Source organism: Lonchura striata, chromosome 1 (assembly GCF_046129695.1).
Source record: "Lonchura striata isolate bLonStr1 chromosome 1, bLonStr1.mat, whole genome shotgun sequence".
In the NCBI taxonomy this organism is placed as follows: Eukaryota; Metazoa; Chordata; class Aves; order Passeriformes; family Estrildidae; genus Lonchura; species Lonchura striata.
Window position 1 is genome coordinate 72,359,126 of NC_134603.1, and position 22,587 is coordinate 72,381,712.

The following is a 22,587-nucleotide window of genomic DNA, read 5'->3' on the forward strand; positions in this document are numbered from 1 at the left end:
CCAAACCATATGCAAAAATTTCCTCAGTAAAGGGAGGATTGCATGAGATTTCAATCCACTTCTATTCAAACTAATATAGCACTTTCCTATTAGAGCATTGTAGAATGGTTTGGGTTGGAAGGGACTTTAAAGATTAGTTTCAACCCCTGTCATGGGCAGTGTCATGGTTTGACATGGAAAAAGAATTTTTTCCAGACGGAAGAGGTCAATTTGGATGTTGACCAATTGAAGGTGGACACGCCTCTGAGAACACAGAGGGGTTAAAAGCAGAATTCCCAGGAGAACTCGCTCTCTTTGGTTCCGGTCAGCGCGCAGTGCAGCCTCCCCTGCCCAGCCGTGGCTGGGTGGGGAGGGGAAGCCCCATGGCCTGACTGAGGTAGGCCCAAGGGTGGAGGGGACTGGAACCGGGCTGGCCCCTGCAGATGGAAGGGTGGAGAAATCTGGGATGTCTCCGTTCCCCCCCCCCCCCCCCCAGAGTTTCTCTCCTGAGAGGGAGAGAGAAAGAGACAGCGGCAGTTTTATCAGCAATTCACGACGGGGAAGGAGGAGTAGTGGGGGGCTGCAAGGTGCCCAGTGCGTTGGAGCTAGAGTCTGGTCATCGAGCCATCCGAGGAGTCCAGACTTTTAACCCTTCCTTAAGAAATGAAAGCTTTGTGAATTTTTTTTCCCCCTCCTTGGTTTGAAAGAGAGGAAGAAGGACACCTTGGACCCTGGGATGTTAGAAGGAGGAATTCTAGATGGGAGGGGGACAAGGAGTGGCTTTTTGTTGGCCACAAACTGAACCAATCTTCTCCTCCAAGAGAGACTGTGTTTTGGGAGGATGCCAGAGCAAAGTCAAGAGACCTGCTTCAGCTGGGAAAAGACAGAAGTGGAGTGAACAGAGGAAAATTAGGGGGTTTGTGGTGGTGTGCCCTGTCCTCAGAGGAGGAGAAGATCTCTGTTCTTGGACCCTTGGCCCCAGGGGGGGGGGACTGTGGTCCCAAAAAATGAAAGACTGAACTGTTGTTTTCTCCCCTCTTGGCAGGACATCCTTGAAATGAAAAATCCTAAAAGCAGTCTGTCCATCCATGCATTGGTGGTGAGAGCACTGTGCATGGAAAGGAGAGGGTCACCATGGCAAACTTTTTCTCCGGGCGGTGCCATGTGTGACATGGAAACACAGGATGTGGAGCTGTGTTTTCTTGGCGGGTCTGTGGCACAGGAGAGACTCTGTTCCCTCGATGGACTGAGTATCAATTGTTTGGAGGGTGGAAACCTGATTGGGGTCCAGGTTGTGTCTCACTGTGGTTTGTTGGAGTTGGGTGGTGGGAGGAGGAATGCTTTGCAAGGTTTTCATTTTGATATCTGTGTGTGGGTTTTTTTTCCTTCCTTTCTTTCTTTTATAGTAGTAGCTTAATAAAGTTTTTTCCTGTTATTAAGCTTGGTCCTGCTTTGCTCTGTTCTCGATTCCATTTCACAGCATTCAATTGAGAGATTACATTTTCATGGGGGCACTGGCATTGTGCCGGTGTCAAACCATGACAGGCAGGGACACTTCTTCACTAACACACTGTAAGTTGCAACTTGATGTACTTATTAAAAATCCCTGTGATCCAACTGGCAGTTTCATATGCTATGCCTTATAATTGTAAGACTAGTCATCCCTTGGTCCTTTTCATTTCAGCATATTGAATTGTGACTTTTGCTTCTAACCACTTAAGATAATGTACAGCTCCATGAATTCATTATCATTAGAAAATATCTCTCTTTCCTCTCCAATATCACTTTTATAAAACCAAAAGGTATTCTGTTCTGGGTCCACATCTATGTGATCTTCAAATTTGACCCCGTGATTACTGAAAAATTGCCTCATTTATCTCCCATGATTGCTTATAGAGCATTTTTGGCCCAGTGTAGCTTCTGGCAGCTGTTACCACTGACAAGTAACATGTTTCACCCATGAGCATTCTGCATATGGCACAGGCAGACATGGGCAACCTCTCCAACCAAGCTTTGGCCTTAAATAAGGGGCCTTCCATAACTGCCTATTCGCCACCTTCTTTCTGCCATGATTAATTACTCTTGATCAGAGGCACCTCCACTGCTTTGAAGAGAGTGTGTGCACACAGCAAACACAAAGCCATTAGATATGCCAACAAATGAATGCTTACTTTATTGATGACCTGCATACTGACTTTCTAAATCTCAGCATCTACTCCTAACAGTTTCTGTGCCACAGCAACTAGAAAGGATGATGTTTTCCACCACAGTAAAAACAAAGGGCTTGTTCTCACATCCCTTAAATACCGAAAAACCATGATGAACATCAGATATCTGTAATTTTTTATCAATACTTTTGCAACAAACAATTCCAGGTTACTTGGCCTTGCAACAGGGTTTGAGACTTAGGAAGCTGCAGGTTTCACATGTGTCTTCTTTGCCCAGTGCACAAGAAAGACAAACATTCATCCCATTTTAGACCCTACAGCAGAAATAAATCTTTTCACTGATGCCACATAAGACTGAGTATCAGAAATTTAATAGAAGGGGACCTTGCCTTTGCTTATACTCCCAATCCCATGCAACAGCATTCTCCTCTGCTCTCAAGGAGTGAGTTTGAGGCTGAAGACCTACAGCACAAAATCACGCACCTGGCAACTGAAGAGGACAAGAGGTATCTGAGGTCACCACTGAGACCTGAAGGCAAAAATGGGTTGTAATAGGCAAGGATGAGACTTAGCTTCACTAGCACACCCTTAAGACCCAAAAGTTTGGATGTATAATTGTTTATGAGGCCCTATTATCTTCCTATAATGTCATACTAAAAGAACACAGATCAATATAAGCAAGACAAGCATATGAACTGTAGTGCCAACACTGGTTAATGTATTTCCATTGCTCTAACCTAAGTTCCATAAAGTCAGGTTCCCAAAACACTGCTCTTTGACTTCATACATTCCATTGGATTTCAGTAGCCAATAAAAATAGGCAAATTCCAGCTTCTTTGTTTAACCATCCTTCTGCTAGGGACTGAGACTCTTCTCTGTTAGCTTTTTGTCAACTTCACCTCCTTCTTGTCCTCCTGCTCAGCAGGTATGTAAGCAGAGACATTTCAAATTCTGCTCTGATGCTTAAGAAATTTCTTTTAGTGATTTGCACGCTTAAATTTGAATCCTGGCCTTCTTGGGTACACTGCTAAAGTTCAGGACCAGAGGCCAGAAACCACATTTGTGGTAACCAAGCAACAGCACAGGCCTCAGTAGTCTCTAGAAGCATGTCTGATGTTACATTCATCAAAAATCCCAGAAACAGCCACTGCCATACAGTTTTCCAATCATTTGGTTAAAATACTTGCAGCTTTATATAAGTTGAACCCATTTTCAGCAGTACTGCAGATTGGTGCTCTTTGCCCAGAAAGCTTGTTAGTCTGCAATATTATTTGATTTACCATCCCTCTGAAAGATCATTGGAAGGATCAGCCAAATAATGTCCCTTATCAAGAATGGGAAGCAAAGGGAAAGGTGGTGACCAGTGAAAGAACAGGACCCAAGTTTAGACATATTTATTGTGTTTGCTCACCCTGGGAGCCAACATCAAGTTCATTAGCTCCAAGTTGCATATGGGGCTTCTGTATTTGGCTCTTGTCAATTATTCCTCCCCTACTAACAAATTAATTTAATGTGATCTAAATCTGAAAGATACAGGAGCAAAAATCACGGCATTATGAACATATTTCAAAGTCATCCACCTTATTCCTTCTGCTTTCTTGCTGTATACTGTCTATTGTGGATATACCTTTTCCAAACTGGAATTAAGCATCATTGTAAAGGTTTCAGTTGTAACAATTAGAAACATAACTGTTGCTAGAGAAATAGGTAGAATAAATGACAAATAAAAGCAAAGTGAACATTGAATTGTATATTTTTACCAACTCCAAAGCAACACCAGCATATCTAACCTCCAGGCTGCAATGTGGAAACAAGTAATTTTGTATCAGAAAGACACCAAATTCCATGTTCTGATTAATATCTGAAATATTGCTGGATATTACTCAAAATCATCCACTTCATTTTCTTATCTGAAAGAAAGAGTCTCAAAACAAACAAGAGTAAAAGGAGAAGAAAAATCCCCTAAGACTGCAGTGCCTGTCCCAGAACAAAAGAGCATTAACAGTGTTCTCATGTGTAAAGGCTCTGGCAGTAGATAAACGAATTTTCTAGCTAATAATAACAAAGGAAAAAAAAAAACCTTATAAATTCTATGGAAAACTACTTTGGTTTAAATTAATGAAGCAATTTGGTTCTCCCTATAAAAGAGATACTCACAGGATTCTTTAAAAATACAGAATAGTTATGGGAAATGACTGAGTGTCCTTTCTGTTAAGATAAATCATATAGATGGTCCAAGAGCTTATCTTAAAGAAAAAAAAAAAAAAAAATCTAATTTTTTTTCTTCCTTGCCTACCCAAAAAAATACAATGTCATATCACACCTAGACTATGTTATTAGCTCAGCCCTGTGTCTCAGGTGGGGATTTAAATGTACAGGGAACTTTCAATTCTGGGGTGATTTAGATTCACTTTGGCTGTAAATTAACAGTAATGCAGCTCTTCTAGCACAAAAATAAGTACAGTGTGATTTACTGGAGACCTCTAACACTTAACAAGATAATTTTTTAAAGATGGCAATGAACTACTGATATATAGACGATCCAGTACCTTCATGCAATCGAAAGGAAACATCAATCCATGCTAGTAGTAATGTACATCAGTTATCCCATACCAAGTTGCTTAAGCTGTTCTGTTCCCCTATAATTGCACACTGACATGCTTTAACATGTCAACACTCACCATCAAACAGAAGTCCTGCCATAAGCCCCAACAGGAAACCAAGGTTCAACATGTCATATACAGCGAAAAGCTTACAGAAGGAGAAAGGGTAAAGGAAAATCCTCAGCAAAGAGAGAGATGAGCGAGGCAAAGCATACGAAGGAGCAGAAGGAGCCAATTAAGACTCTGATAAATTTAGAACTCTTTGCTCAATAAGGAGTGGAAAGCATATTTTTTGTATTAACCCATGCCACATTTTTATAAACTCATGTTATTTTTATGTTAGTACTACACTTGCATACAAACAGTCCTACTCAGAAAGGAAAAATTCTTTTCCATTTTGATTTTACTTGAAAGTTGATTGTAAACACCAGGCTGAGCACTGAAGTTTTCAACACTGGTAGGAGCAGGGCTGTCTAGAGGAATGCTGCAGCACTTGTTTCAGTGGAATGTGTCACCACTACATGAAAGAGAGCTGTGTAATCTTTCCATCTAACATTACATCAAGTGATTCACACCAACATTCATTTATTAAACTTAACCTTTTAGTACAGCTTATGAAACATGGTGTGGTCTTCAAGCAGGATTATTATCCTTTGAGTTTTCTGCAATAAAAGGTAATGCATAAAACTACTTTCTATTGCTTTACATGTCCCTAGTCTTTCCTAAACCCTATGTAGAGGCAGGAGTGCCTTTGTAACATTGAAGCTGCTCCCAGCCACATAACCTCAGGCACAAACCACCGAACAACACACTTTGACTGCCTCCTTTCCCTTTGCTCTTAAATAAACTCAGTACTCCTCTAGTACTGTCTGATTCTGCCCACCAGGAGATGCTTCAGAAGAGCATGCAGAGTGGGCACGTGTGCCATGACCTGCCTCCTAAAAGAGTTTTCCCATGTTTCTGCTGCTTGCTGTCCTATACACTCCTTGCAGGCAAAATGGGCTGCTTTGGTGAGTTTGGCTCCCAGCAGCACTCCAAAGCTCAGTCCAGGTGTGGAAAATGCAAGAAGGTATTTACAAACTGTGCTTTCTGGATTTGGATTGCTGCTTAAACAGACGGTTGGATATTCTTTGGAGCACTGCAGAGCAGAAACTACTTCTAAAACAGTAATTGCAGATCATAGCAATGAAGCAGCTAGACTAAGAATAAACACAGCAAATGTACACTCACCAGAGCCACTATATACACATGTACACACACACCCATACACACACACACTTGGCAGTGGCAGCAGCTCAAATATAACTAGACTAAAAGCCATTTCTGAAGATGTTTCTAAGGTTACTCGGTTAAAACTGAGTCATTGCACACTGTTGGATGTCTCATTTGAAATTCAGGATGAAGTCTAAGAATTGCCATTTTTAAAATTTCAAGTTGTTTCATAATCAAATTTGTAGGAAATTAATATAAATAATGCCGTATCTTCAGTTAAGTCTCACACAGATTATGTTTTGGGTCATCCATGTAACTTTTTACTTGAATTTTTTTTTTTTTAATGGATCTTATCTGAATGTGTTCACTTTTAAATATCTAAGTCTGGCACTGATCCAGTTTGGCTTGTTCAGCACACTGAAACCCAGTAGTATTCATGAACTAGATAGCTCCAGGACAAATTTCTAGTATAATGCAAAAATAATTAAAACAAATGCATTATTTGTGTTTCTAGTAATTACTACAAATAGTTATTTTTTATTGCCGGATATAAAAAGATTACTTAGTATAACATCATCCCTGTGATGACACATACATACCAATGCAACTTCACATTAATCACAGCAGGCAAGCCATCAATCAGTGCAATGTGACAACTGTTCTCCATTCCTCCTCCTCCTCTCTCTCTCTCTCTCAAAAACCCCAAAAAAGTTCAACGCATCTTTGGATGTTTTGAACAAGAAGTTTTGGATGTTATTGAACATTAGCTTTTCAAAATACAATTGCTTGCTCTGCTTCTCAGTGGGTTTGATTTCTAACACAATGACTGAAAAACTCCTACAAAAATACAATATACTTAGAGCTGAAATTCCAAACCTATTCTGAGCAAAAATACAGAAAAAAAGGAAAAAATTAAGATTGCCTTAGTAGTATCTGTAACATCTGATCCTGGCTAACTCTAAAGCATATGCTAATTTTAAGCCTCTGAGTAGTCCCTTAGCTACAATGAATCCAGTGAAAGTCTAGAAGATTAGTCAGGCACTTAACACTGCTAGCAAATGTGTAACTCTGGGATGGCAGTGAGGCCACGGGGAACATGCATAAGAATGGCAGTGGAAAATAAGGGGTAGGAGCACACAACAGGAAACCTTTGCAAAAGAATGGATCATGTGACAGAGCTCCTTTCAAGGACCACTTGAAAGGCATGTCAGCACTGTGGGGAAAAAAAAAGGGTATTTACTAACACACTGTTGCTTACACTGAGTCTTTGAAGTAACAACACTTTCTCTCTCCAAGTCTGACATCTAATACTTACTCAAGTTACACGATTTTCCATTTGTTATAAAATAAGACATATCTTAAAATCAAATCCCTAAGGGATGAGTGACCTGGTAGATTGTTATGTTTGTTCTGATCAGCACAGCACATGGCAAAGTTAGCATTGTTTTATCAATTTTTACAAACTCAACAGCAAACTCAAATGGTCAATCACTACTTCCCTCCCATAGGAAAATCCAAACAAAAATACAACAGCCATTTCTGAAATGCATGTATCACCTATAGGCTTTTTCTTTCACCAAAGTCATAAATCAGTAAATCAGGCAACGCCCTCCAGCAGGCTTTAAACATATGCAGGCTATGCAAGATGCAGAAGTCTTATCAAAAGCTTTTATTTAAAAGTAATCCAAGAAAATTAATGTCAGTTCCTTAACTTTTATTCAAAACAAAGTAGAAAATTCTATTAGGAATGTCTATAAAAGCATTATTGGTCAAGAAGGCCAAAAGAGCCTTAAGGTCTAGCTTAGGACAAACAGCTTCTGTAGGACTTCAGAATTATTATGCTGCACCTTAATCCCTAAATAAAAAAAACGTTTTGGGCTAAACTATCATCATAGATTTGATGCTGCAGTGCTATAGAGATGCCGTCTTAAAAAAAAACAAACCACCAAACCAAAACCAAACCCCTAATACAACACAAATGTCAATGCTAACAGTCCATAAACTGGAAAAAGTACTGTGCCTGTTAGAAACTTCCAAAGCAAAGACTTTTATCCTAGAATAAAGGTAAGAAAAATAAGGTAAATACTAATAGCTCATAGCCACAGGTATGTAAGTTTAAAATCTATTTTTTTCTCCGTTCCCTTGACGCTGACAGTTCCACCCATGCCTCCTTAGACTCAAACTCTTGCTATATAATGAAGTTAGAAAACTCCTAAAACACAAAGTCTGTGGCAATTCTAAATTTCCACTGTACAAAGGTAGTATTTAGTACTTGTAGCCAAAAGTGTGCTGGACTACAGCAGGAAGTTGTATTAATATAAATTGTAAATAAACCGCTTTGTATTGCGAGACTCAGTATTTGACAATAGGTTTAATATAAACATACCAAGATCTTGAATTTCACCTTAATTTAATGATACTGTCACTTTACTCATCCAGAAATTAAAATGTGGTGTTATATATATATATACAAAGATATAAAGTTTTTAAATCCCTGCCCTTTAAATAGGGAAAAAATCCAGCAAATACTTATTACAAGGAGATAGGTCAAAACTGCATTTTATTATTAGTTAATTCCATCTGTGTGTTTAGACACACAGGAATTATATAGGATGCTGACAACAGCTGGAGTGGGGGAGGGGAGGTGGGTGAGAGGAGAAAGGGGGGTGAGGTTTTCACTTCAGTAAGAGACTTGTGTACCTGACTGATAAAATCAGCCTAACTTCTTTATGGATCGTATTTATCTTCAAATCTATTTATGTCACACAAGAGAACATATGAGCATAGCAGCTGTTACTATAGCAATGAAACAGAAAATTTTGAGAACACAAAAAACCCACCCCTGAAGGATGCTCAGTTTAGCAAAGAGATGATTTAGAGAACAGCGCACCAGTATCTCACTTCTTGGATCTACTCAAAGTCTGCACTTACAGAGACATTAAATCAGCTGTAACAGCCTGTTCCCCAAAGAGCACTCGGAGCCAAATCACCGCTGCCTCTTACTCGGCACGACTTGGTACACTAGGCGTTCTTGCTAAGTAACCCCAAACTTGTCAAGTACGCCTGAGCCGCCTGTAAATCCGGGGAAGAGCGATTCCCTGCAAAAGGCTCAGAGGTTCTGATGGCGGCAGAGAAGAGATTCGCCATAGTAACAAACCCCCACCCGCATCGCGGGTCACAGCGGGGAGCGCGGCGAGCCCCGCACCCCGGCAGCTCGCACACCTGCCCGGCGCCGGGAGGGCGGGACGAGTCGGGAGAACTCAGGTACATTGCTGGAGCAGCGGCAGGCAGCATCTCCGGGCACGACTCGGGATGCACCCCACCCGCAATTCTCCCAAGTGCCGTCTTCTGCCAAACGCCCCCCACTCCTTCCCTCTTGTCCCCGACCGGCGGCCCTGCCGCCCACCTCTGGCCGTCCCTCGCCCTTCGCCGCCTCCCTCCGCGGGCGCGGCGGCACCGCGCAGCCCCGTCCCCCGCCGCGGACCCGAGGCGCTGCCGGCCGCGGTCTTACCTGCGAGGGAGCCGGGCCTCTGCAGGGTGGCGGTGGCGTACAGCTCCTGGGAGTGCTTGCTGTACTGATCGGCAGCGTGAACAAGCCGCTTGGTAGGCGACAGGGTGGCGTAAGTGCCGATGGTGGAGCTTAACTGGTGGATAGGAGAGGAGGAAATGTTAGACTGGACGGTGGGCGGGGAGGTCACTCGGATGGGGGACGGCGACAGTCCCGCCGAGGAGACGACGATGTTGATGGGCGAGCTGGTGCTGTAGGACTTGGCCAGGCGGCTGGGGGACTGCTTCGGGGAGGAGAGGCGCTGCGCGGTGGCGTAGGCGGCGCCCTCGGCGGCGGAGCCGGCCCGCGGCAGCTTGGTGGGGGAGCCGCCGGGCTGGGCGGGCAGCGGCGAGCTCACCCGCTGCGCCGGCAGCGTGGAGCTGGCGTAGTAGAGCGCGGCGGCGTGCTGGGGCTCGGGCAGGTGGAAGGCGCTGCCGTGGCTGGGCGCGAAGGGCTCCCGCGGCTGCGGGGCGGCGGGCGGCTGCGGCGGCGGCTCCGGGCCGCCCGGGTGGGCGCCGCGGCCCCCCGGGCCCTGCTGCGGGAAGGAAAGGCAGAGGCGTCAGCGGCGGCGGGCGCCCGGCTCCCCCGGCCCTGCGCGGGGCCGTGCGGGCCCTCCGGCCGCACGCATCCCCCTAACTGACCTCGGACCAGGCATCCGGCGCCCGCGGGATTACGGGAGTTGGCAATCTGCTAAAGCAGTCCCGGCCTTTCAGGGGAAAAACAGCCGCCGGTTCGGGCCGAGAGGCGTCGAAACTCCTCCCGACGGCCGAAGCCGGCGCCCGGCCGTGGGGCACAGCGCTCCGGGGCGCCGCTTCCGCAACGCGCTCGCCTGCCAACCCCTAAACCAGGCAGGCTATAGACTCGCTCAAATACTGTGTGTACATATGTATGTACATATACACAGATAAATACACCCGCGCCCCTTTATTCTGCACACATCAGAGAACAGCGGCCGAAGCCTCGGAAAAGCCTTTAATCGAGTAACTTTCCTGGGTTTCCAGCAATCTGTGTTCCTACGACGAGAGGCACCGCTCCAGGAGCCGCCGCCCATCGCGGTCCCGAGCTGAGTGACGGGGCGCAGGGAGGGGCGGCCCGGGCCGCGGCACGCCGAGCCCCTGGCAGCACTGCCAGCGGCCGCCTCGGACTCAGTTACGCGGCACGAAGGGGCGGGGGGTACGGGAGGAGCTGCCGGGACCGGGCGCTTCCCTGGGCCGCATCCAGCGGGGAATCTGCACAGAGAAGGAGGGACAGACCTCCCTGCACCGACCCGCTAGCCGCGGGTAAGGCAGCGCTGAGTTCCCTCTAAGACCAGTAAATGAGAGGGACTGGGAAGAGGGAGCGAGAGAAAATCCTTGGGAGATGCTGCCTATGAGATATTTCGGTTCTGTGCCTGAGCCGCTTCTGAAGCCGCAGAGGATGGAGCTCGCCCTCACACACAGGCGGCTCCTCTTTTTTTTTTTTTTAATCGGGGATCTTAGTCTCAAGAGATCATCTGTGAGTCTGGTAACGTTAAAAGCCTCTCATAACTGCACCCCACAGTGAGTGAGAGCTCAGCGCTCTGTTGGAAGATGCACTGTTGGATTCAGATACTATTTTCTTTCTGGTTAGGCAGGGGATTCACTTGAAACCTCAGAAAGTACTCTGGATCCTCGGAGTTGACAGCATAGTTTGAATCGGTCTGACTGATGCTTTGCCCAAACACAGGCATACGCCTGTCAGCTACTGATTTTCTTATCCAGAAGAAGCTTTAAAATGTGAATAATGAATTTTGTGACTCAATTCAAAGAGGTGTTGTGAATGCCAACAGTAGACATTGTTACAAATCGAATAGCAATGTGGTTTTCCAGTAGTATCCTACAAAAAAAACTAGTGGGCAAAAGAACCATGTTCCTGGTAATAAATTTGATTTATTTGCACAAGGATATTCAAAAAAGGATTTGGTCAGGAGCTGAGGACGATATAACTAATTGAAGCAGAAAATAAACAAGATTCAAAATATCAGAAACCTGTACTTCTTCCTATGTTCGCCCACTGGAAATGTTTGTCTTTTTTTTAGTTTTGGATCCTGCCCTTCATCTTAAATGCTTTGTGTCTGCAGGAAGACTATATACTTTCCTAGACAGAGGCAAGAAACAAAGTTTTGGAGAAGCTCTTCCTGGAGCTTTGCTCCCAGTTGTTAGTAGCATGGAAGAAGCTACCAGCACTGACATTGTTCAGGCTTCTTAAGAAAGCACTGCCAGACCCAAACATTCCTGGCTTTGTGGTTTTGCACCTCACAGAGCAATGGCTTTACACATAAATGAAATGTAAACTGTTCCACTCCAGGTGCTCTGTATGGTGACTGCCAGGTGTGCTCACAGCTGGAAGTAGCTGCTCTCTTTTGAGCTGGACTGTTCGAATTGCAGCAGCAAGTAACAAACACCACAGCTTCAAGTACAAGCACTGACAGTCTCAAAAATGGTCAACAAGCTCAAGTTGCTCATTTGAAAGGCTCCTAAGAAAAACCAGGAAGGATAACTGTGGGAACATCAGTGCACTTTTAAAAGCTACTTTCACGCTGAGCTACTTACCGTATATGCTTTAAAGTGGAAAGAAGGGCTAATCTTCAGCTGACTGTCCAATAATGTATTTGACAGGAGTACAGTTTTCATTTTCCAGGTTTAGACTATATGGTAACAACTTTCATTAAACAAAAACAGGTTGGCATGATTTAAGACAGCATGGACAGAACAAATTTTGCACTTAACACAATGTAATTCAAACTAGCTACATTATCAATTGATATTTGTTAATAAATTTTACTTTTTGGACTGTTAAGTAGCATAATAATAATAATAATAATAATAATAATAATAATTGTAATAAACAGTGTTCCAAAATACAGTCTTCTGCAATATTACCAGTGCACCAGTTACTTCTTCAGTGCACTGGTAATGCACTGGTAACTTTAAGAGTTTGCTGCTGATTCTCAGGGTTTTAGGCAAGCACTGTCATCATGTATACAAAATTTCTTTTTGTAATCTACTTCTACACTGCTTAATGTGTCAAGGATTTAGAGTAATTAATTTAAAGTAAACCAGTATTATCCCATATTCCTAATAAATCTCTATAAAGCTGGGGGCATTCTGCAAGCACTAATTCAAAAAAACCTCAAAAATCCCATTTCATGATGACTTGTGATCAGGAACAAGGTGTAGTGGTGGGACACAATAATTAAATGCTTAATTAAAAATGCAGTATATAGCACTTCCTAAAAAGCTAAGAATTTGCTCTGTGTGAAGGAGAGAACTTATGGATGAACAGATTGCAATGACAACACTAGCATGCAATATTTTCTAGGATGTGACTAAGCTCAGACCTGTCTTAAATGTACCGTGAGGTTCTTAGGTTTTTTCAAAGGGCCAAGTGTGCAGTAACATTCTCCAGACATCTCTTCAGAGACAAATTGTGGTTTTTCATTGTGTTTCTCCCTGTCTGTGGCTTAAGACAGACATAAAGACATGTCATTGTTCACCCTGCAATGTGACATATTTCATACAGAAGAATAAAATATAATGGTATTTTCCCCTTATTTTTTTCCATTTATCCATTATTTTTTGTCAACCTGATAACAAAACTGTGTTTAAGCAAATAAACTAAGAGTAAATTTGCATCTCAGTAATTATATTCTCTATCATCATCCTATTTCATAGATGTGAATAAAAATCAAGGACTTTCTTACTACAGCCCTATGAATGTCTATTCCAAGAGACTGGGATTTAATTTCCCTGGCATCCCAATGAAAAGTAGCCTTGCTTATTTGGATTCAATATATGGATTCTGGTATATCCTTTTTAGAAACAGGAATGTGTGAAAAAAACATGAGAACATTAACACAGCTATAAAAATATTTTCTTTCCCATTTAATGTTGCTAAGATAACTTTCTACTGATTCCAAACAGTATCCTTAGCACTTCATACAGAAAATTATTGGGGATATACAGTTAGGTTATAGGAGACTAGAGAACAGTCTAACTCTTGTTTGCCTGTTCATTCAAGCATTTAATGCCCTAAATTCCAGGAAATTAGTTTTTTGGGGGTTGGGTTTTTTTTATTTTTTTTGTTTGTTTGTTTGTTTGCTTGTTATTGTATGGGGATTTTTTTGATGTTGTTGTTTGGTTGTTTTGGGGGGTTTTTGTTTGTTTGGTTAGTTGGTTTTTTACAATCCAATTGATAGTTTAAATTGGAACTTTAACCAAGAAAGAGTAAATAAAAGACTGCAATATAAAATTTCTGTTCCATACAGTAGAATTGAGAGGGGCAAATAACTGTGTTGACTTATTTATTCTGCAGAAAATTTTTCATGGATAAGGAAATACAAAATGGCTAGACAACTTTAAGTGAAACGTTGGGGACGGATTTTAATTATCAATCAGTATATTGATTCTTGAAGATTGCTCCCAGAGGTTTGAGTAAGTCTACATGCTCATCTTAGGTCTGGATGAACTTTAGTTTAGCAGTAAATGCCAGTACCAGTTTTCAGCTCATTTTGTTCTCTGGATCTCTCTGCCTTTAGAATCTCAAACAAGTCACATCTGATGAATAATAACATAGTCAAATACAGTACACTGTGGTCCATTAGGAGAGCCTTTCTCTTGATTTTAGGGAGGATTTTTCAAGTTGTGTAGAAAACCTCCCTCCAGGCACCTTTGGCTTTTAAATATTGGTGTGTGCTGGTAGCTTTAGGCAGAAAACTCATTCATCCTGACTAGGGTTTTCTAGAGACATTCCACGAGTGCAGCTCCATTTCAGTCTCAGTGATGTTCTGAGCTTTTTCAGAGACTGCTACACTTGCCAGTCTGTTGAGGGCTACTTTTTTTCCTGTAAGCCCAAAGAACCTTCTATACGGCTTCACTCAAGGCATCACTCTGCTGTGGTCTAACACCTCAATCAACACTTTTACAAAGGGTAGAAGAAGGCATGGAAATTGCATAACATTCTCTAGTCTTGGAATGCACCCTTCAGTCTGTCCAGGACCTATAGAATGGCCTTTCTTCTGCAGGACTGCTTTAATGTAATTTCTAAGTTCCTGACCTGACTAGGAAGATGCTAACTATGTTCATATGCTCTATTACAATAAAAGATGCCCGACTATACCTCTTAATCCCTCAAATATGGCCTATTCCATCTCTTTCTCCTGACGTTTTTCCATTGTTCCATTCCAAAATTCCAATACTTTTAAGAAAATTTGTCAGCCTACCTGATCCTGCCCTCAAAGATCACACATATAGATGAAATTAGGTAATTGTAGTCTTCTACATCCACAAACAGAATTATGCGAGATCTTTTCAGAGTATCCAAAGATGGATACTGCTGTATCCAGAGATGCAGCAGTGAATGCTACAGTCATTACCTATTGTAGAATCAAAGCAGGATTGCAGATTTCCACTGCCATAATATCTACTAGTGTATTCTCCAAGTGCCATAGTAAGACCAATCCATCTTAAGATTTCATCTTGTTTCCTTTATAAAAAAAAAAAGTTCTTATGTTTATATTTGGAATCTGGCCGTTGTCATTGGCCATACCTACCAGAAAGGAAACCTTTATTTTAACTTTTGTCTGGGTAGGTCATCAAGCAGCCTGTTACCTTGTGGCCAGTATACAGTTTCTGCTTAAAAACTTAACACATTCTAGCACTCATTTGCTAATGAGGTGTGGTGGTCTTATGAATTACAAACTTATAACTTGTTTATAGGAAAAAGGAGACAAGTTAGAACACTAACTGTAAAATGGGTTTTCAAGACTTTTTAACCACCTTTAATTTCCATTTACTTTTTTGTTTTTAAGGTTTTCCAATTCTGTGCCAACCTATTCAGTCCAAAAGCATCAGGTGCACAGGATAATACACAGTAGGGTTTTACCTGTGTTGCTGCCACAGTCTCTGAAAAGACTGCAACATTACCAACAGCTAAACATGTCCTCACCCAGAATGTAAATTTCCTTTCCTGTCCCCTTGCAAGCACATGGCAGAGCATGCAAAAAACCACTCTTTTTAGTACATGCTATGCTTTATACTCCTTTGATATCATGATACGATGATCATTCTCAAGGTTGCACTAAGTTGGACACTGAGTTTGAAAAGCAGTTTTTAGTGAGGAAGCAGAGTAATTCCCTGCCAGAGGAGCAGTTTTTGCTAAGAAATCCTATCCCAATAGTATTTAGAAGATAAAAGTTCTGTGTTATAAAGTAGGCAAAGCACTGGAAAAACTCTATGATCTATAATGAACTCCACCAAATTGACAAAAATGTTAGATTGCACTTTGCAACACTATACAGGAAGTCCCAAGACTAATTAGTTTCTCTTTTTTATACAATTGCATTTTCACAAATTGTTCTTGCTGTCACAGCTGGCCTTGGGACTATTTACATTTTTTTTTGCAAGCATTTGGACTATAATTCATGTTGAAAGATAGCTATATTTCTTGCACACAAATACCAAAGGAAATTATCACAATCTGAGAAGCTTCAGCTCCTGAGGCTTGTTTTAATTATAATAGGTATACCAAAACAATTCTTAGGATTGACTTTTTCTTTTCTCTGTAATTGTGGGATCAGCAATGGTCATATTCAGAATTTTTTAATTTTGACTTTGGAGTTTCCACTTCCTGTTTACCTCTGTTAAAACCCCTTTTATATACTTCTAATGGTATTAATTAATAGTTTACATGGCATTTTGTTAGTACTTTCAAAATATACTTTAATTCATCTGAAGTTGTCAGGCATCCTTTGCAGCATCATGGCGTAAAAAATGATTAAATTCTCTGAATTATTTTCCTTTGGGAATATCTATCCTACAATGTAGAGGAAAGTAAAAAGAAAATCTATATTCTGTCCTGTCATACCAAGAAAAACAAAGGCTAGGAAATGTTGCCTTTCTAACTTACTAATTACCTTTCTGAAGGAAACCAGTTCTCGCTGAAGTTGATGGTTCATGAGAGCTTCTCAGATCTAAGCAATGTCTGATCAGTGTAATTTCAATGAAAAGTAAATCTAGATCACTAAATTTCCCCCCCCCATATATTCATATTTTTCTGTCGATGAGTATAGTAGAATTTATATTAAGAATATATCTACTTCTAACCTTACAAATCTGCATGATTTTCCTTCCTGCCTTTTAAAAAAAAAAAAAAAAAAAGTTTTTTTTCTCCTTCACCTATCATTTCTACTTTGTTTTTGTTTCTGTTGCTTTTATAACCTGCTCCATTTCTATGATTTTATTTTTCCAGCCTCTTTAAAGACTGTATCACAGTCTTTCAGGCTAACTCCCAGGGTATGTTGCTTTTCAAAAAGCATAATTCCAGATGATGCTATTTTCCACAAGATTCACCTGGAGAAAGTGGTAGTTGACGGCATGGCTAGGTGCACTCTTCTCTAGGTACAATACTGGCTGGGTGACCAGGCCTAGGGGATGGTGGTGAAAGGTTGCATCAAGTGAGTGGCCTGCCACAAGCAAAATTTCCCAGGGATCCGTGCTGTTTAATATCTTTATCAATGACCTCGACAAGGGGATGGAGTGCACCCTCAGTGAGTTTCCAGAAAAAAACAAGCTGGCTGGTAGTGTTAATCTGCTTGAGGTTAGGCAGGTTCTGCAGAGAGATCTGGATCAGGCAGGATCAATGGGCCAAGGCCAGCTGGATGAAGTCCAACAAGGTGGAGTGCCAGGCCCTGCACTTTGGCCACAACAGCCTCATGCAGCTCTGCAGGCTGGGGAAAGAGTGGCTGGAAAGTTGCCAATGGAAAAGGACATGGAGGGGCTGTTTGACAGCTGGCGGAACATGATTTAGGAGTGTATCCAGGTGGCCAAGGGCATCCTGGCCTAGACCAGCAATAGTGTGGCCAGCAGGACCAGAGCAGTGATTGCCATCCTGTACTCAACTCTGGTGAGGCTGCATCTCTTATCATGTGTCCAGTTTTGGATCTCTCAATGCAAGAAAGACCTTGAGGTGCAGGAGCAGGTCCAGAGAAGGGCAGCAGAGCTGGTGAAGAGTCTGGAGCACAAGTCCTGTGAGGAGCAGCTGAGGGAGCTGGGGTTGTGTAGCCTGGAGAAAGAGAGGCTCAGGGGAGACCTCATTGCTCTCTACAACTGCCAGAAAGGAGACTGTAGCTGGGTGGAGGTTGGTCTCTTCTCCCAGGCAACCACCAACAGGACAAGAGGAAATGGCCTCAAACTGCACCAGGTGAGGTTCAGCTTGGACATTGGGAAGAATTTTTTTAATTGAAAGAGTTGTCAAGTCACATGTCTAAGGGCATTTAGAAGATATGCAGATGTGGCAGTTGGGGACATGATTCACTGATAGCCAGTGAAAGGTTAATATTTGGACTCTGTTCTTAGAAGTCTTTTTCAGTGTAAAAGAGTCTATTAAAAAGAAAAGGAAAAAAAATACCTACCAAATTTGAAAATTAATTTAACTGTGCTTTATTTCAGTCTCAGAGAATAGGGAGCTTTGCTGAGAAAATTGAGAGAATAGAATATTGTATGTCTCTCAGTATCTCACAAACTGTGCAATGACTCTAATACTTGAAATCTCTTAGCAATTTAAGGCTTTGAAATTCTCTTCCACAGAATCCTGAACTTCAAAATGTCCTGGTATCACACTGAGATGATCTGCTTTGCTAGAATGTTTAGCATCTAAACAGAGAAAATAACCTGTGCTGACCGACACAACCCAGTTTGACTTTGTTTAGGTACAGAGGCATGAACACGTCTTGAAATTTGTGTCTAAACTGAAGCTTAACTTTCTACTGAGAGGCTCTGACACCACAGTGAAAAGTACAGAAGGTGAGAGGGTTACATGTCAGAGCCAGGAGAGATGCTTTAGCCAGGTAGAGGGTTTTACAAAGTTCTCATGAATATCTGAGACAATCTTTCAAAATCTTTCAAATGTAGAGGCGACTTCCTACAATATGTGGTTAAAAACGTATTTCCTACACTTGAGATGAGGCCATAGCACCATGTGATGCATGGCATCCCAGGCAGGTTTCACATCTGATGTCAGCCTGGCTTTGTTTCTTTTTCCTGGCACTTACCACTTTCAGTAATGTGGCAATGCTGGCAGGTCCTAGACTTTAGGATGGACTCCTAATCAGCACAGGCACAGAAATTTGCTTTGAAAATTAAATGCTTGAACATGCTACTACCAAAATATATATGCAAGCAAGTATATTAATCTGGCATGTAGATCTCCTTGTTAATCAGGATTATTTATTACTATGCAAGTCAACCCATCAGAAATTTACAAAAATCAAGATGGTAACTCCACCCTGCTGCAGCTGTGTTGAACAAGACACAAAGTAAAGGCAGAAATTCAGGTGTGGGAAGCACTGAACAGCTCTTTCCTGGGAGCTACTCCACACAATTTCAGGTGTGAGAGACCATGATTGCTTAGGACACATACCTGGTTGTAGCTCTGGATGGCACCTCTGGCCTGATTGCTGCGGGATGCGAGCTGGGCAGATGCTGTTCCACCCAGGGCGAGGGTCTGGTTGCTGTGGTAGTTGGCTGAGTACTGGAAGGATCCTTCAGGTTTGGGACTGAGCTGGAGTGCACTCTGGGAGAGGAGGCTGGGCCCTGTGGGGACAGGATTTGAGAGCAGTCAGAAAGCCTCAGTGAAAGAGTATACCTGTATTATCTGTCAAGTGAGTTTTGAAATTATCAGATGTATCTGGCTTCAGATTTTCAGATTTTGACTTTTCAGCAATAAAAATGCATGCATTACTTGGTTTCCTTACCACTCAGTCATCATGTTCAAGCAACAGACCTCATTGTTTTCTTTGCAAGAAATGTATGGTTTTCACTGGTGAAGCAATTCTATGCCTGAACAAATCCAACCATACTATTTGGTAGAGAAGTCCTGCTTTTCAACTCAGAATAGTTGATGAGGGTTTCTTCCCCTTAAGGATAAGCCTTGTTTATTTCTCTTAATTATATCGAGTTGTTCTGCCAGGGAAATGCTAACCTGTCCCTCCCTAAGCCCTCAGCACATTAGATCTATTGATTACTGCCACTGTCCTGTACACAGAGTGATGTAATACTTTGGTGCCTGTAGGGATGGATGGCAGCCTTTGAAATATTAATTGCTCTTCTCATCATGCAGGACACACCCTGATCTCAGTAACTCTTTGACAACTATTTTTCAGCTATCTTATCTTCTCCACCACAGCACTGCACAGCAGGAGAGCCAAGTGCAGGCAGCAAGCCTAAACTGGGCCTGCCAGGCTGAAGGCATGTCAGGACCATGAACACTTTCCACCTCGTTTAGTAGTTCTGTGAAACTGAAACGTTCTAATCTTCATTAGGTTCACATACAAGTGATTTAGCTTACCACATGCACATAGCAAATTTCACAGTTTTTCCACACAGGAATCAAGTACACCTGCAGCAAATTTGCAGGTGACACCAAGCTGAGTGGTGCAGTTGTCACATCTGAAGGATGGGATGGCATCCAGAGGGACCTGGACAAGCTTGAGAAGTCCAGGGAGCATGGGAATTCAACAGGAATCATGAGATTGCCATTCAAGAATGGCAATCTCGTGAGGTTTAACAAGACCAAGTGCAAGATGCTACTCCTGGGTCAGGATAAACTGTGGTATCAACCCAGGCTGGGGGTGAACAGATCAGAGCAGCCCTGCCCAGAAGGACTGGGGGGTGCTGGAATGGCTGGACATGACCCAGCCGTGTGCACTCTCAGCCCAGAGAGCCAAACATGTCCTGGGCTGCATCCAAGGCAGCACAAGCAGCAGGGAGAGGGAGGGGATTCTGCCCCACTGCTCTGCTCTTCTGAGACCCCACCTGCAGTGCTGCATCCAGCTCTGAGATCCCAGCACAGGAAGAACATCTGTTAGGACAAGTTCAGAGGAGGGCCACTAAGTTAGATGGAGCACCTCTCCTATGATGAAAGGCTGAAAGAATTTGGATTGTTCATTCTGGAAAAGTAAAAGCTTTAGGGTGACCTAACAGTGGCTTTCCACCACCTGAAGGGAACCTACAAGAAAGACGGAGAAAGACTTTTTATAAAGGCATGTAGTGACAGCACAATGGCTTCACATTGACATAGTAGCTTTAAATTAGCTGTTAGGAAAAAAAATTCTTCCCTGTGGCGGTGAGAAAATGGCACAAGTTGTCCAAAGAAGATGTGGATAATCCATCTCTGTAGGTGCTCAAGGCCAGGTGAGATGGAGTCCTGAGCAACCCAGTCTAGATGAAGATATCCCAATCCACAGCTGGGGGTTTGGAACCAGATCATCCTAAAGATTGTTTCTGACCCAAGCCATTCTGTCATTCCATGATTCTATGATACACAGAGAGCTACATTAAAGAATACACACTTAATCCTCTCTCCGTCTTCACTGGTATTAGTCTCTTTCAGTGTCTGGGTCCAGGAAGTGAGATACAAGAGGAGGAAAAAGGGTTATACCTTGGCCATTGCATAGGTTACCTTCAACCCAACAGCTGTCATCTGTAGCACACTCAGTGGCTCCACAGGGATGACAGGTTCATCTTCTGGTTAGCACTAACAAGCTCATGAGAGCACAGGTGACACAAGCCTTAAGAGATGTGAAATGATTACAGTGATTTTGCTCCTACAGAACATGTGGTAAGTTCAGTTTTAAACAGACTCACAATGGAAAAATTCCAATGAATTTACCAGAAATAACTTCCAGTACATTCCTGGTACAAAGGCAGTTTTTATGACATTTAAGTCTTTGCTATGAGGATGTAAAGCTGTTCCAAAAAGATTTCCACTTAGAAAACATGCAAACAACCCAACCCCCGAATTACACAGAGAGTATTTTTTCCTCTAGCCTAATTCTCAGAAATGGCAGAACCATGACTGCTATTTTCCAAATCCAACCTGAACTGCTCATATTATAAACAAATCGTAGTAGCCTATGTAAAAAGGAAGTGTTTGCATCTAAATATAGACTGGGATTTTGACACTATTTTACATATCAACACAATTTATAGTGCAAAATCAACTGCATTCATCAGAACTTTTGAGATACAGGACAAATTTAGAACTTAAGTTCTGGTCCCTATATTTTCCTTACAAGTACAGGAGGAGGTAGTGCTCTATGTATGCTGTGAGGCCAGTAAAATGTATCACATCCATAGGAGAGCTGAATTTAATCCTCTATGGGTGCTTATAAATCCAGCCTTTGGTACTTTCTATTCCCTAGCTCTGCAAATAAGGTTTATTTAGCATTTTCCATTTAACTGGTTTTGCTGCAAAATTTCTTCTTTAATGAAAGAAATACTTCCACTTTTTTTTTTTTATTTTAAGAGCATAAAGAAAATACATGCTTAGTTCTAAAGAGATCTGTAGGATTTATTTCAATCTTTTGGATTTTGAATTTTCACTGAGAATTTTTCTGTGATCAAGTGATGAACAAGATCAAGTTCAGAAATTTCACAAAGGCATAACTTTGTCATGAGAAGCAAAAGTTGCAAGAAGAAAGCAATTTTTGTGCATGAAAGTGTTTGTACTCATTCTGAAAGTAATTATGCTGTGACATTTCTAAAGCTTAAATAATGATTAAACTATCACATGCTATGAATGCAATATGCTTAAATTTTCATTGCATCTGGCTTTCAAGTGCTGCTTTCATATTACTGTGGCTCACTAGGGGATTTACATTGCCAGCTAGAAACACATACATGGGTTCTCTGCACCATTTAGTTTAAACACTTCCATGCACTTAAAAAAACTTATCCAACCTCTTGAAAAAAAGAATGTAAAAGGTTTGGCATGCATAGTTTGAAGTTCACTAAAATACGGGTTTTAATTAGCAATTTTTATTTTTTACCTTAACAATACCTTTTTACCTTATATAATATATATATATATATATATATATATATATATATATCTCAATAATTACAAAGTAATTTCAGAGAGACAGATCTTTTAAATAAGCCTAGAATTTTAAATAAGCCCAAGCAAGTGTAGAATAGAGTAAACAGCAAAGCCCTAAATCAAGCATACAAACTAGAAGATACATTTGAGATCAATCAAAGTGACCATGAAAAAACACGAGTTC

General features: G+C 41.9%; 1 protein-coding gene across 7 annotated transcripts in view; it reads right to left on the reverse strand.

The window, feature by feature from the left end:
* Positions 1-22,587, reverse strand: part of CTNND2 (catenin delta 2) — a 641,711-nt gene that overhangs the window by 268,305 nt on the left and 350,819 nt on the right. For 6 of the 7 annotated variants that reach the window (XM_031503967.2, XM_031503965.2, XM_077785258.1 and 3 more), the window contains 2 exons: positions 18,945-19,117; positions 9,474-10,044 (listed from right to left, as the gene is read on the reverse strand). In XM_031503967.2, the coding sequence (XP_031359827.2) occupies positions 9,474-10,044; positions 18,945-19,117 (744 nt within the window). The remainder of the gene's footprint in view (positions 1-9,473; positions 10,045-18,944; positions 19,118-22,587) is intronic. The other variant, XM_031503970.2, reaches the window with a different exon arrangement.